Source organism: Hakea prostrata, chromosome 7 (genome assembly GCF_041222555.1).
Source record: "Hakea prostrata isolate BN-2017 chromosome 7, UWA_Hpros_2, whole genome shotgun sequence".
NCBI lineage: Eukaryota > Viridiplantae > Streptophyta > Magnoliopsida > Proteales > Proteaceae > Hakea > Hakea prostrata.
Window position 1 is genome coordinate 45,993,768 of NC_142606.1, and position 16,217 is coordinate 46,009,984.

The 16,217-nt window shown below is 39.0% G+C and overlaps 1 protein-coding gene across 2 annotated transcripts in view; it reads left to right on the forward strand.

Moving 5' to 3' along the window:
• The window catches only part of LOC149011263 (uncharacterized), a 63,582-nt gene extending 47,673 nt beyond the window's left edge, over window positions 1-15,909 (forward strand). Inside the window, exons 7-8 of one of the 2 annotated variants that reach the window (XM_089163915.1) lie at window positions 8,585-8,728; window positions 14,962-15,909. In XM_089163915.1, the coding sequence (XP_089020041.1) occupies window positions 8,585-8,728; window positions 14,962-15,150 (333 nt within the window). In that variant the 3' untranslated portion in view covers window positions 15,151-15,909. The remainder of the gene's footprint in view (window positions 1-8,584; window positions 8,729-14,961) is intronic. The other variant, XM_089163913.1, reaches the window with a different exon arrangement.
• Window positions 15,910-16,217: the final 308 nt, after the last annotated feature.

The following is a 16,217-nucleotide window of genomic DNA, read 5'->3' on the forward strand; positions in this document are numbered from 1 at the left end:
TTTTGTGTTGATTATCGGGCACTTAATAAACTCATGATACCTGACAAATTTCCTATTCCGGCGATAGACGAGTTACTTGATGAATTAGGGGGCGCAAAGGTGTTCAGCAAGCTCGATCTCAGATCTGGTTACCACCAAATTAGAGTTGCTGAAAATGATGAAGAGAAGATTGCATTCCGCACACACGATGGACATTACGAGTTCCTCGTAATGCCCTTTGGGCTTTCGAATGCACCAACGACTTTTCAGGCACTAATGAACGAGGTATTCCGTGAACACCTACGTAAATTTGTGCTAGTGTTTTTTGATGATATTTTTGTCTACAGCAGTACCATGGAAGATCATTTAGATCACTAACGGTGTGTTTTATACATTCTATCAAAAAATCATTTGGTAGTGAATAAAAAAAAATGCTCCTTTGCTGTAACAACATTGGATTACTTGGGGCACATAATTTCTGCAGAAGGAGTTTTAGCAGATCCATAGAAGATCCGTTGCATGGTTGAATGGCCACTTCCGAAAAATGTCCGAGCACTTAAAGGATTCCTTGGCCTCACGGGGTATTATTGGCGATTCGTTCGGGATTATGGGAAGATAGCCACACCACTCACAAAACTGTTGAAGAAAGATGCTTACCAGTGGGATGATTCAGCTACTACAACCTTTGAAGCATTGAAGGCCGTGATGACTTCCGTACCTGTACTTGCTATGCCTGATTTTTCGAAAGAGTTTGTGGTGGAAACGGATGCATCGGGCGTAGGGTTAGGAGCTGTCCTCATGCAAGAAGGGCATCCTATCGCCTATTGGAGTAAAGCCTTATCACCGCGAGCCCGTGCCACATCAGTCTGTGAGAAAGAGTTAATGGCAGTGGTGTTAGCAATTCAAAAATGGCGCCATTACCTCTTGGGAAGACACTTCAAGGTTCGCACCGACCAAAGGAGCCTCAAGTATTTATTGGATAAAAAGCTAATGGCCGAAGATCAGCAGAAATGGATTATGAAGTTGTTGGGGTTTGACTTCGAAATCCTTTACAAACCGGGGTGTGAAAACAAGGCTGCAGACACACTATCTCGACAAATGGAGGGCCAAATCCACTGTTCTAGTCTATCCGCAGCAATATGGGAAGGTGGAGAAGAACTAGAAGCTGAACTTCAGACATCTGAACACTATAGGCAGCTTATGCAATCATTACTTGGTGGTTCTACTGCATTTTCAGATTATAAGTTGAAGAATGGGACTCTTTTCTTTAAATATCGATTGGTCATTCTTGAGGGTTCTAAAATGATTCCTAAATTGTTAGCGAATTTCACTCTACTCCATTTGGGGGCCACTCTGGCTATTTTCGCACCTACAAAAGAATTTCAGCAATTGTGTATTGGATAGGTATGAAGAGGGCTGTCAAAAATTACATGGCAAGTTGTGACACATGTCAACGAAGCAAACATCAAGCCATGAAGCCAGCAGGGTTGTTACAGCCTCTTCCAATACCGGACCAAGTTTGGGAGGATATCAGTTTAGATTTTATCAGTGGATTATTTAAAAGTCGCGGTGGAGACACCATATTGGTGGTGGTGGATAGACTTTCGAAATATGGACACTTCATGGCACTCACACACCCGTATTCTGCAAGTGATGTGGCTGTAACCTTCACCAGGGAGATAGTAAGGCTCCATGGATTTCCAAGGTCCATTGTTTCAGATCGGGACAGGGTCTTCATGAGTAACTTTTGGAAAGAGCTGTTCAGTCTAGCTGGAACCAACCTGAAATTCAGTAGTGCTTATCATCCTTAAATAGATGGCCAAACGGAAGTAGTGAATCGAGGCCTTGAGATATATCTCCGTTGCTTTTGTGCGAGACAACAAAAAAACTGGATCACTTGGCTTCCTTGGGCTGAATATTGGTACAATACTACATATCATTCTTCCACCAAGATGACACCATTCCAAATAGTCTATGGATGTAAGCCCCCACCTTTACTCAAGTGGGAAGGGAGTTATTCCAAAGTAGCTGAAGTTGACATTTACCTGCGTGAACAATCTCCAACCGAAGAGAGGCTAGCTCAAGACCGTATGTGATCTTCTTCAAATCAACACCGAAGAGAGGTGACTTATCAAGTAGGGGAGGAGGTTTTTCTCAAACTCCAACCATACCGCTTCAAGAAGTTAGCCAAATGTCCCAATGAGAAGCTTAGCCACCGATACCGGTCCATACCCCATTGAAGCACAAATTGGTCCAGTTGCCTACAAGCTTACACTCCCACCGGACTCCAAGGTACATCCGGTCTTTCATGTTTCACAATTAAAGAAGGTAGTGGGTCTCAACATCACAACTCAGCCCTTGCCAACATGTCTAACCGAAGATGGGGAACTTCAACTTATCCCACAGACACTCCTAGACATTCGCTACTCAACTAAGGGGTCATTGGAAGTGCTGATTCAATGGCAAGAGCTGCCAAGCTGTGAGAACTCCTGGGATGATTTTCGTGAGCTCCACAATCAATTTCCTGAATTTCACCTTGAGAACAAGGTGAAACTGAAGGGAGGGAGTGTTGATACGCCCCTGATTACACAAGTGTATAAACGTAAGAAGAGACAGAGAAAAACAGCAGAAGCCTTGGCTGGAACAGGGCAGAACATAGATGAAACAGGGGAGATGTGGTAACTACACCAGCAGCGGGTGTAGAGGGAGGCCAAGTGGCAACCCATTAGTGGGCAAACACCACCATTTCTATTATGAGCTAAAGGACAGAATTGTCAGGCCAGGTGGCAGCAGGACAGTGGTTAAGAGAGCCAAGTTTGTTAGAGTTGCCAGGTGGCAGCAGGGCTGAATGGAAGAAGGGATATAAGGGGGATAGCAGAGGAAAGTGAAGGAGGAGGAGAAAAGGGAATGGCAAGTTGATTTTGCGGGGAGAGGGAGCCTCTTAGGAGAAGGGAATAGCCTTCTGGTGTTAGTTGCAGCTTTGTCTTGTTTTTGTTTTATCATTCCATGAATTAGTTAGCAGATGAATAGAATCAGTTGTAGTGATTCAAGTTGGATTGTTATCGTAATACATATGCAATGATAACCAGTTCTCCTGCTTTGTTAGTGTTCTTTATTTATTAATCTGAGTAATCTGTGTTGCTGTTTATTAAGTCTGAAAGGAAGATTGGTTAGGCTCGTAAGGGGTCCTAACACATAGATTCATCATGATCTAAAGGAAAGTCATTGTTGTAGTGAGAATGTCAAATTTGCCTTCTGTTTAAGCTATACATGAGTTTAATTGCTGATGCACTTCACTATTGGCTACCAAAAACCATAAAACAAAATTCGGTTGAAACTTGCGAAATTTTCACCGAAATTTTTCATTTTGGGAACCTCGAAATGAAAAACTAGGGACTGAAAAAAATCTCAAGTTTCGATCGAAACAATTGAAATTTCGTTGAAATTCGAAACTTGTCGAAACCTGGTTCATGAGAGAAAAAAAATTCTCAATTTCATGGGAAACATGGAAAATTTCGTGGAAACTTGGGAAATTTCTTGCAAATCTAGGAACATGGAAACCTGAGACTTTTTCCTGTAAGTTTTGTAGTTTTCCCAAATTTTCAATTTTTTTATTTCTTTCATGTTTTCCCAAATACCACAACAAATACCCCCTCCATCAGGACTTCCCTATCCAAATTGTGTATTCCCTCAGACTATTTATCTTAGGTATGTTGATGACCAGACTTATAGTTATAGTTGTCGATTACCTTGACAGCCATAGGCATAAAATGTCATGGGATGTCTATGTTCGTTGGTTGGAGGAGATGATGTTACAGGCATAATACTACTCTGTTCACAAGATGGATCCACTCTTGGCACTCCTCTTGGCACTAAGTTGTACTTTCCTTTTATTGTCTATTACTTTTTATTTGATGTTTTGGAGTTAGAAATTATATATTAAATGTTATGTACTTAAGTAGTTAAGTTTATAGTCTACTTTTTGAACAATTCTACATTGATGTTATGTACATTGAATGACATATCTACATTTGACTTTTTTTGCAAAATACAGTCAATGTTTTCTTTATACTCTAATTAGCTTAAATGCAAAGTCCCACCCTAAAATACTCCCTAAAATCTGACGAAACTTCATGTCAAAACTTGCACGAAAAATCTTTAAGTTTCCTCGAAATTTCTCAGTTTCCCACCTAGGTTTCCCATTTTCACTTGGTCAAAACTTGATTTTCACTTTTTTTCTATGCCAAAAACAAGAGATTTTTCTCAAAAGAAAAGGGCTGAATGGCAAAACAATGAATAAACCATACTTCTTGAGTAATTGCAAACTTGTGATCAATGTAAACCTTTGAAGTTGATGGCATAATTGTAATTATTGGATTGCAATTAAAATAAAAAATAGAGTGTATTCAACAATATGTTTGTGATGTAGATCCTGCACAAAATTGGCCAATTTTTCCTTGGAAATCAACTTAATGTTGCCTGTTGGTGTTGGCCTCTCTTCAGCAGGTTTATGTGGTCATGGGCCTATTTGATGGGCCCATAAGCTAAGTATGAAAAAAAGGAAATTTATTTTGTTTAAATTAGGTCAGGTCTATTATGAATAATGTACTTAATTAAATAAACCTTATCAGGCCCTGATACACCTTCGTTAAAAATCCTTATCAAGGGCCTAACACACATGAGTAAACAGTCCTTAATAGGTTATTAGTAAGAGTCCTAATTAAATTCAAGTTAGTTTCTATTTATGGGTAAAACTAGAAAAGTTAGTTCAAGGTTATAAATACTAGGCATCTACATGTAATATAATTAAGTTCTCAGACTTCAAAATACAAATGAGCGGTGTGTTGCTGTTTAAGACCTAGGTGTTGTAGAGATTCTCATCAATGCTAAGGGACATCCACATGATCGAGGAAGCAACCTAGGGTTTTCTATTTGAAGTGTTCTCCTTCTAGTGCTCTGTTGACTCTCCTCCGATCATCTTTCTTCTTCCCTTTCTGTTTTTGTAAATCCCTAAGTGCCTTCACTACATCTTGATGGGCCTCTGTGTATGTAGTCACATCCTTTGAACTCCTAGTGATGTGACCCTTGAACCTGCTGATGCCACCTGAGTATATTCTTCTCTCACAAAAATTACACTGTGTTTTATTTTTGTCTCCATCAATAGCCACACACAGTATTGCCTTGCTGGGTCAGTTATCCCTCCTACTGCTGCTCTCTCAGGCTGTCCCTGTGGCTGGGCCTGTCCCTGTGTCTGTCCCCGTCCACCCTGGGAAGACCCAGCTCCCCTCTGACTCCCACCAGCAGACATGATGATTGTTGCATTCAAAATGATGGCATAACCGCATAAGTCACTTAACAAATAACAACATCAAAATAATTTTCTATACACAAATAAACAATCATATACGAATATTGCATGTATGATGTAAATATGTAATCATGTATTGATGTACCTAAGCATAAGTGCATACTGTATAAGTATATAACTATTAAGTATTAAATACAAAGTATTAAGTATTAACTAGCAATTCTTCATCTTATTTTTAAATACAAAATAATTTTTTACAATTTTCTCGGCAAAAAAAATAGGCTGCCCATATCAAAACCGGCGATGAAGCCACATGGGCAACACATCCAACAGTTGAAAAATACTTACATAATTATTCCATAATTTTCAAAACATTTTTTCCCATTTCCCCCTATTTTTTCCATTTTTTATAATTATTGATATTTTTATTAATATTTTAATATTTTTTGAAAAATAAATTAATTATTTATTGGATCAAAAAAATTTCAATTCCGTGAATCCGTGATTCTGTATATCGGCTCACGAGTTCCACATATGTTTTTTTCTATACCCATACAACATTTATATCACTTAAAAAGTAATCATACAAGATAATCAAAATATAATTTTCTACTCACAAAAATAAAAAAATAAATTACTTTGTGGAAAAAAATTCCAACTCCGTGAGATCATAGATCGGCTCATGGTATTCAACATATATTAATTTCATAATCATCCAACATCATTATAAGCATGCATTTTGTCAAAAATTAGTTGGAGAAGAATGATTTCATGTTTGATGAAAAAACTCCCAAATTTGTGCGAACCCCCTCCTGATCGACAGAAACAACGTGATATCCGGCAATAACGAAGCAAGATGTACACGTAGATGTCGAAGATCGGACCAAAATATGGTGAAAAGTGCGAAAAATAAGAGAGAGACCCTTGGAGCTGAACCAACAAAGCATTCCATTGAATGAAGCCCACTTCCCTCCGTCAGAGCTACTTTCGGGGGAGAGCTCTTGCTCCCTAGCTCCCTGAAACCAAGAGACGAGACAGAAGATGCATAAGAAGCTGAGTAAACTATAGATGCAGAGTGAGCCTCTATCCTATGTGACGGAGTAGAGAAGAGAGCACCTTCAATCGACAACTTCGTTGCCTGCTCTTCCTGCTCGATGTGTTAAATAGAACCTTCTTCATAAATGTCTGTAAAGGTGGATAATGATACTTTACTACTGGTCTGCTGCTTTGACTCTTTATTTTTCCACCTACTGTGATGAAAGAAAGCAAAGAAACTCAACTTCTTGCATGTCCCAATAAGCGGTAACTGACGAGTAAACCTCCTCACTTTTATCCGCGAAGGCCAGAGCTGATTCAATCAATGCGACTTTGTCCCACCAGTCGAAAAGGAAGGAATATTTATTGGCAGGCAAAGAAGGAAGAGGCAAGATATGTCGTCAGTGTAGAAAGAGAATCTTTTCATTCAAAAATGCCCTTTTTTTAGCCCACTCTCTTTTTACGTAGCCAACTAGTTGGTGTACTCTCCCTCGACGCTGACCTGATAGAAACCAAGACATGGTCTCGATCTTTTTCTTTCCTAGCATTATTGTCAACCATTTGATCCTAGTCGTCTTGCGTGGAAGGAGAGAAGCTCTGGAGAAGTGGGACAGGAGAGAGAAAATTAAAAAAACTCGAGTTAGAAATTCGGGCAAAATTCGCCCGAATTCCTCTATTTATTGCCAATTTCTCAGCGATATATCGCCGATTTATGGAGAATATCGTGTCGCTGGGGGGTTTCGTGTCGCCCCCAGCGACACCTCAACGTATCGCCGTGTGTCCGTGATATATCACCCTAATGTGCCCTCAACATATCGCCGTGTGTCTGCAATTTTTGGACTTTTTCCTGGACCTAAAATTCAGGGCCAGATCTATGGCAATCTAACTGTTAGATCAAACTTTAGGAACATTATCCCCCAACCTTGGTGACCTCCCGCCCCAAAAAAAAAACAGTTTCAGCCCGATCGGACCATCTAAACGGTATTTCCCTGAGGTCTGAAAATTCTGCACTTCATCTTCCCTCACAAATAATCCAGACCTTCCCCCACATCCAAGAATACCTAAACGTAGGTTCTGTAAGTGTGGAACAGCTTCTCAATCAGTTCAGCACTGCAAGACAGCAAGACCCCTCCCCTTCCCTAACCCTAGCCGAGCCTACCAGAGCCCTAATATGTGCTGCTGGTTTTTTTTTTAGATGAATAATATGTGCTGGTTCTTATTTAAGAGGATCCTGGAGAATCTATAACCCAGAGACCCTGGGTTACATCACCCTCCGATCCCAACCACAGCCCCTTTCCCCTAACTCAAACCCTAGACTTCTGCAAGTTGTCTTCGCAGAAACACTAAAACCCTAAACCTTTGAACGCCAACATCTCTTCAACCATTCACCTGAATCCAATTTCCTTTTGGATTCAACTCCCCTACCCCCTCCTGTACCTTTGAGTCTTTGACCCTAACCCTAGCCACCCTCTAGAAACCCTAGAATATTAGGAAACCCTAATTTTAAAAACCCTAGCTTTGGGAATTAATTCTGAAAATAAATTCTGTCAAAACCCGAGGTATTCCCTTCCATCCCCAACCCTGGTTGAACCCCATTCTTTTTCCCCCCATCAATACAAAATCATTTCTAGATCTGCTGAACCGTTAGCTGCAGGGTTTATGAGTTAAAACCCTATAGCCACAGGGTGTTTTAGCCCTCAAACAGCTGCTCTCCATCTGTCCACTACCCTCGGTAGCCCTAATTACAGGGGTTAAGATCCTAATTTACTGCTGAATACAAATTTGGGTGATCCTATTATTTGGTCCTGGATTTGGGGGTTACATCACCCATTGACTACTAACCATAGTTGCTTCTTTTCCTGTGATTTATATATGATCAAGAGTTGTTGATTATTTGATTCTTTAAAGAATTTGTTGAAAATGATTTATGTCCAAACATGGACCACTATTTTTTTGTTTTTTGCTTTTTGACCTTGATTATCAAGTTTTTGAGTCATTATAAAAATGTGCGGAAAGTTGAGAACTTATGTGAGTTTCAACTGCTCTTAGTCTTGTTACCCACTAACTTGTGTTTAATTCCTTTGAAGAATTGTTATTATAATCAAGCTGGATGTATCATACTCGACATGTGATGATGATAGTAGTATTGCTTCTTTCATCAATAAATATCCAGATTACCTTGTTTACTCTGTTTCCTTGGAATGATTTGTCATGAACTTTAGGTTTCAAATGGCAGTAACTTTGATTTTTTTTTCTCTGCAGGTTCTCTTCCAAAATGATTCGCCTGCAACCCTTCTAGCACGTGTAATTGGAATCATTGGTCCTATTGACCAAGACATGCTTGCAAAGGGACGAGACACACACAAATATTTCACCAAAAACCACATGGTTTATGAAAGGAACCAGGTGACCTCTCCCCCCCCCCCCCCAAAAAAAAAAAAAAAAAAAAACCCACAGGCGAGTGCCTTTCCTTTTGATGATTATCTATTGAAACTGGTAATTTAATTGATATACCACTTTGTACCTATTTATTTTTATTCTTTAAATATATAAATGTACATCAAAGGTTGAGAAGTACCATCATAAAAATAAGAGTGGTTATTTACATTAGCAAATGGACCTAGTGGTACAGGTTAACCATATGAACAGTGTTTTTACCTTTTTTGGCCCTTCTGGAAGTTTAAGTCAGCAACTACGGTTGACCAGAGTACCCCAGGGTCCTTGCCAAACAGCATGGCATCCACATCAGCAAGAGATGGGGTGCGATTAGGTTTGAGTTTTATAAAGTTAAAGAGGCCCATGACAGGATGAGGCAAGTTAACCTGTACCACTATGACACTGTTCATATGAACAGTGTTTTTACCTTTTTTGGTCCTTCTGGAAGTTTAAGTCGGCAACTACAGTTGACCAGAGTACCCGAGGGTCTTTCTTGCCAAACAGCATGGCATTCACATCAGTGAGAGATGGGGTGCGATTAGGTTTGAGTTTTATAAAGTTAAAGAGGCCCATGACAGGATGAGGCAAGTTAACCTGTACCACTATGACACTGTTTATATGAACAGTGTCATATCCAACTTTTTTGTCTTGGTTGTGAATGAATTATGGATGATTTATGGGGTCCACTTGCATCTGCTGCTTTAGAGGACTGAAGACCTATTTTTACTTGGGTCCTATTCTGGTTATTTTCTAAGTTGCTGTGAAGTTGTTTCTATTTTTAGAGCTGAGGATCAGTTTATTTATTAGAATATCTGCTTTCTATTTTAATCTAGGATGTTCTCAGCTCCAGAATTTAGTTTACTGCTTATTTGGAGTTCTGCTTTGAGTTTATTCTTTTGTTTCTTGAATGAGTGATAAAAGGCCTAGGGCCTGCTATTGAGAGCTAACACCTAGGATTGAGGATGTCACATCCCCCCCAGCCGGTACCCTATCTGGACTACCCAGGGAAGTGATCCATAGCCCAAAAGATCAAGTTTAGGAACGATCATATCCATTTAGCACAATAACATAATCAAAAGCAAAAACAAATCATTGTATTCTAATAAGTTAATAATAAAATTCAAGAAAAGATCTCAGAAGGATCACTAAGAATATCAGAGTGCGGAATAAAAAGATACCAAACAAAGACAAGTGTAGAGTATAGCGGAAATATACCCCACAACTTATGCGGAAGGTAGATCGAAATCTAAGTAAAGCTCTAAGCTAATACAAGTAAAGTAAAAGATAAGTCTAAAAGAAACAAGAGAAATCTAATCCACATTTTCAGTCGGCTCTTCTTCATCTTCAGTCTTCATCTTCTTCACCTTACCCTTCCTTATATGGACCGTCATCATATTCCAAACCTGCAGAGAAGTCTAACAAAAGATATGGTACAAAAGGAGTGAGTTTCGAAAGAAACCCAGTAAGGCAGTTAAATCCATAATAACATAAATGGCAGGATTTCAACATAAACATAAATGCAACATGGTATGAGACAAACAATGAATGTATGAATCTAACTCTATGTATGCTGGTCTCTATTGGCAGACATGCTGTAAGTCATAGCACCGTTAACATCATTTTGAATTCATTCAATTTGAATTGGTATTTTCTCCATCACGATTATTGTGAAGAGACATCCACAATAATTAGCTTGGGACGATTTATTTGTGAGAATGGATGTCTATCCAAAAAAGGACCACATTTTAAATCCGGCCAAGTTCTAATTGTTCATGTTGACTCTTTAGTAATAAGATCGGCTAAGTCCTAAGTCACCCCCAGCCATGGAATGTCCCGAGGGATGCCGGACCCACTACCAAAAGGCGTTGTGTGATGAGACATTCTTAAAGAAGTCACCTCTCTCTCACATCACCGTTTGGTCTAAGTACTGGCGCATGTCAAGGTAAAAGCCTAGCCAAATGCAAGTCTCCTACTTAGTTACATCAAGTCAGATCCAGATACGTCCATTCCTCGCCCCTGGCGATCCTTTCTGGTATCCTTCACACTAGAGTCCTCATAGTCCCTGACTACGGACTCATTAACCCTATAGGTCATCCACATATGGTAAATGGGAAGCTCTCACGTCTTCTCACGGGTTGATTACCGGTCTTGTGCGCCCGTGAGCCCAAGTCTAACCATATGCAACCCTACCAATAAATGACCTCTTTCGAGTATCCACAATATGATCCATGTCCTCTCACGGATTGGTTACCGGTCTTGAGCGCCCACGAATCTCCATTGCTACCACGGGTCGTTCGGTCTCAATACCCCTCCGATTAGGGTCGGACATAACGGGACATCCTAGCCAAACACTACTAGACAGCCCTAAATATGTCATCCAACAGTTTAGGAAGGTGTCCAAAGGGCATCTCCGGAAACATCCCATAATATTCCCGTAGTTGTCCAAGGACAGAAGTGTCAAAATGACACCTCTCCTTCCCAAACCATACTTAATCAATCACAATCACAAATCAATCATATCATATACATTTACAGTTTATAGAAAATATACCATAATAAGATCCATCTCATATACAGTTAACAAATAAAGACATTCATAAACTAAAGAAAGCTAGTAAATAATACTATTGTAATTGAAGTAAATACAACAGTAATATGTTCATAAAAGAATCTAATTATGGTAACAAATCCGAAAGATTCTAATATAGAAACTAAAATCACACAATCTATGCTATTATAGAAGTAACCATCCTTACCTTATATAACTTGAAGAGAATCTCCAAGGATCAAGGAGAATCTTCCCAAACTTGGCAAGAAGGTCCTAAACAAGTATATATATCATATTAGGAAAGAAACCTAGAAGGTAAGAGATCAAATCATCCAAAACAAACCAAATATGAGGTTATTGTCCTCATTGGTCGATTGGATTGGTCTACTGGCCCAGTCGACCAATAGGGTCAGTGACAGACAAAAACAAGGATTTTTGGTCCGAAATCTGAATTTTGTGATTCGAAACGCCACCAAACAAGAAAGGAATCATCATGATAGTATTCTAGTGCTAAGGAACAACCTAACACTATCATTGATAAAAAATCTAAAGACACAAATTAGGAAACAAAACTTACCATAAATATATCAATCATGGTTTTTGAAGAAAGCATGGTATGATTAAGAAGAAAGAACTAGAGATTGATAGGTTACAACTCTTGTAAAGAAAACACAGCGATTGACTACTAATATGATCAATAAAACAAATCTAAGAAGATTAGAATTTGAATCTAAAGATGAACGAAGACAAGATCATGATTTAGACCATGATTCCTTCAAAAGCTTGCAATGATCATGATTAAGATCATTGCATTAGCCACTAATCCTTAGGAAATCATGAGAGACGAATAAAGGGATGTTTGCAACAGAGAATGCAGCATCTTCTCTACTATCTCAACCCATAAAGGAAAGAAAATCAGAGATGGAGAAGAAGAAGAGAGGGTAGACATACCTTTGATGCAAGAGGAAGAAGATTACATGAGTTCTTGCGAGGGATCAACCAAGGATGCAAGGAAATTGATTAGAATGGAGTTCTAACTCGTTCCAGAGGCTTAGGAGGCAGAGGAGACGAAGTAATCCCGAGATTTGACTTAAATAGAGCAAGAAAGACCTAAATCTGCAAAACAGATCTCATTGGTCGATTGGATTGGTCTACTGGCTCCAATCGACCAATCAGTCGACCAATGGAGACAGCAAGGTACAGATTGCACTGTTTTGGTCATAACTTCTTCGTTTGAAGTCCGATTGATCCGAAATTCGAAAGGGAACTTCACACAAACATACTAAGATTATCTAGCATGAATTGGGCATCATCCATGGTCCAAAAATCAGTACTTTATAAATTGGAAACAACATGGTTCTCATAGCAAACTCATCATGGATTCAAGGGAAGAATTAGAGAGAACAAGGCTTCACTCTAATGGAATATCAAGAACATATCAGAGGCAAGAATAACTAAATAGAAAATCAAAAGAGTACTAATCCTAGAATGAGAGGAATCAAAAATAGAAACTTATTAGAATGCTTATATCAATGGTCAACATAGAAGGCTAAAATGGCTAGAAAGAAAGGGGAATTGATTCAAATAGATGAAATACATTAGAACAGCAGTAAAGGCTAAGATCAAACATGTTAAACATTAATTAGAAAAGAAGCTACAGTAGAATGATCATGCTGTCCAAAATTCAATCAAAATTAGTGAAGAATTGAGGAGATTCACCATGTGGTTTCAAGGAATGCATAGAGTGATTGGGGGTTCACTCTGAGACATAAGGAGATTAGAGAATAGGTAGTTACAGTAGTGTAACACCTTCTCCACAATCAAAACATCAAGATAGAACAGTAAGAAGAAGAAAAGAGAGAAGGAGATAGAACACTGAAATCAAGGTCCAACTTCAAGATGTAACATTAAACTAACCATTCTTCACCCAAAATAGATAGGGTGTCCTGGCTAGGTTTGGGCTGGATTTCACAGAGGAACCTAGCTACCCCCAAGCCTTCTATTCCCTACTTTCTATTTTATTGCTGCTGGCTTTTTCCCTGTTTGAGTTTCTACCTTTTCTGGAGACTAAAATTTGTTGCTGAGTGATGAGGTCACCATCGAATTGCTTGTACTGGTGGACTGAAGAGAACCTTCAAACTGAGAACAGACTCTACCCAAACTGGTGTGTTATATTGCTGCTGGAACCTTTCATTTGACAGGTGTGTGGTTACTACTGTTTTGACTGATTAAATTGAATCTCTTCTTCCATTTCACAAACCCTGTTGGGTTAACTAGCCTACTGTCTCATCTTACCTTCCCTTCATTTATCCATCCAACCATCTGTCCACTTATCCCGCAATTAAAACATAAAAAACTTTTTTTTTAGTCCATCCTCACAGCTGGAGATCCAACCATCATATTTCACCTTAAATTCACAGCATAGTTTCATCTACCTTCCTGAGGACTCCACGTGATCAAAGTTTGAGAGTCATCAGCTTGCTAGATTGTTCTACTGCATAGAACTTCTAATTTCTGAGATTAGTTTCAATTTTGATGACCACCATTATACCTTCCATTCCAACCATTGAAATTGATTGGAACTTACAGTTGTTGTTACCTTACCATACAAGGTACAATTAAAACCAAGGCTGATCATAGTTCTGGTGGTTGGTTTATCTCTGACCCTTAAATTACTAACTTCTGTCCTTATTTTCTACTTTCTGTTTGTGGGTTCATTGGAGCTAAACTACTTCCAGTTTCAGCTTTAGCTTACTCAGATTTGTTGCATGCATAGTGTAATGTGTGTGCGTGTGCATGGGTGTGTTTCCTTTTTTTGGCTGGGGGGTTGGGGGCGTTGGGACTCTGGTAAACCTCCACACCGTGGCAGAAAATTGTTGACCACATGCATATGGTATCATCTAATGAGAAGTTATCTATGTCCAATTTTAATTGGCCTCAATTAATCCATCGTACTGCCCAGAGAATAAGTAATAGGTTAGGATGACAGGATTTGAACCTGTGACATTTTGTACCGAAAACAAACGCTACCGAGCCATGCTAAATCCCTTTTTATTCGTCTACCATGTCATTGTAGAGAACCCTGTCTTGTCCCAAGAAGAAAATAGGTGAAATCAATGGAAATTTCTGTCAGGGAAAAAAAAAATGAGAACTCAAGGTTGCTAATGCTGTCTTCAATTTCAGAACACATACAAGAAACATACCATAACCATTTTTTCCTTAAAAAAGACTGGAAGCTTCTCATGAAAATATGTTTCTTTGTACTGGTTGTATCCCTTAAGAGGGTTATCAATTGGGCCATTTATTAACTCTATCTATTGGATGAATTGATTGAGTAATTGATCTCAAGTGTCATGCTTGTGTCTCCCCTTGTACTCCATGAATGTTTGTGTATTGAAATTGGGTTTATATTTCTCTGTTAATTTTTTATTTAACCTGGAATTGAAGGACCCTATGGCCCTGAGCATCTTGCTAGTAAACCCTGCAAGTCTTTTATTTTTTGTTTTTATCTCCCATTATGCTCTCCTCCAACACACCCGAACTCTATATTAGAAAAAGAGTAGTCACATTCAAATAAATAGTGAAATTATTTTTGTTACGTTGTTGGGGTTTTGTGATCATAGCATTTTGTGATTTTGCCTGTTATTTTTTTCAGGAGACCAATAGACTGGAATACTTGATTCCCAAGAAAACATCCCTACGGCATCGGTTACCGATGGGAGACCAAGGTTTCATTGACTTTGTTGCCCATCTCCTTGAAATAAACCCAAAGAAGCGACCAACAGCATCTGAAGCTTTGAAGCACCCATGGCTTTCTTTTCCATATGAGCCCATCTCATCTTGACTGTTCAACCCCCGATGGTGTATGCGTAATGATCACCTGTTACCCTGGGTAACAATCAGAAGGTCGATTTACCACAGTTGCATGGATTTGGCTTTAGTACATGTATGGGATTTATAGGAATGCATATGTGGTTGGAATCCTTCCCTCTCCTGCTGGAATGAAATTGTCAAGTTGTATGTTGACTGCTGTAACTTAGAATGTGACTTTTGCTGCTTCAAGTATTCTAGGTTTTATTGCTGGCTTATGCGGTGGGAGCAATCTTCACTCTGTTGTATATGATGTGATTATTCTCTAGGGGTTTCTAGAATTTGCTTTTGCAAGCAACTTTCTGGAAGTGGCAGTTTCAGGTCGAGGTATTCAAATGCTCTAGTGCATATCATGAGTTCTTTTGCCCTTTCATGAATTGTTGGATGTATTACCTTAAGGTAAACATGTGGTGCAGCTCCTTGGATTCAGTTCGCAATGAAGCCATGGTTCTTTTGTGTGGGAAAAACCCCAAAGAAGTGTAGCTTTCCTTTTATCTTCTTGTCAGTTTGTTATGCCAAAAAGGGAAGGAAAAAGAAAAACCTTGTCTCACTTTGTGGTTGTCTTTTTACAGTTTTGCAAGTCTAGCTTATTCATTAATCTTGATACTTGGGATGACATACGGTCTTTTATTGTAACTTCAATAACAGTGATATAATGAAGCCATGGTCTTTTCTTGTGTGGGGAAAACCCCTAATGAAGTGTTGCATTGATCTTTTTTATGTAGAAGAGTTACAGACTATTTAAAAAGAGTGAAGGAGACGGGGAAGGGGGCTGCGTTGGAATTATGCTAACATTTGTGGGGTGTCTATGTTGGCTCTTGTCTGAGGTTTTCCACCGTGAGAAACGGAGATTAGATTGGATAGATATATTAGGAAGCCTATTTAGAACACACTGGGGTTGAAACTAATTCATAAGGCCATGGTTTCTTGACCAGAAAAAAAGAAAAAAAAAAAAAAAAAAAAAAAGGCCATGTTTTAACAGGTCCAGGGAGCAGTTTCCTCAAAACAAATGGTTTGTACGTATTAATATTAAAAAGTGAA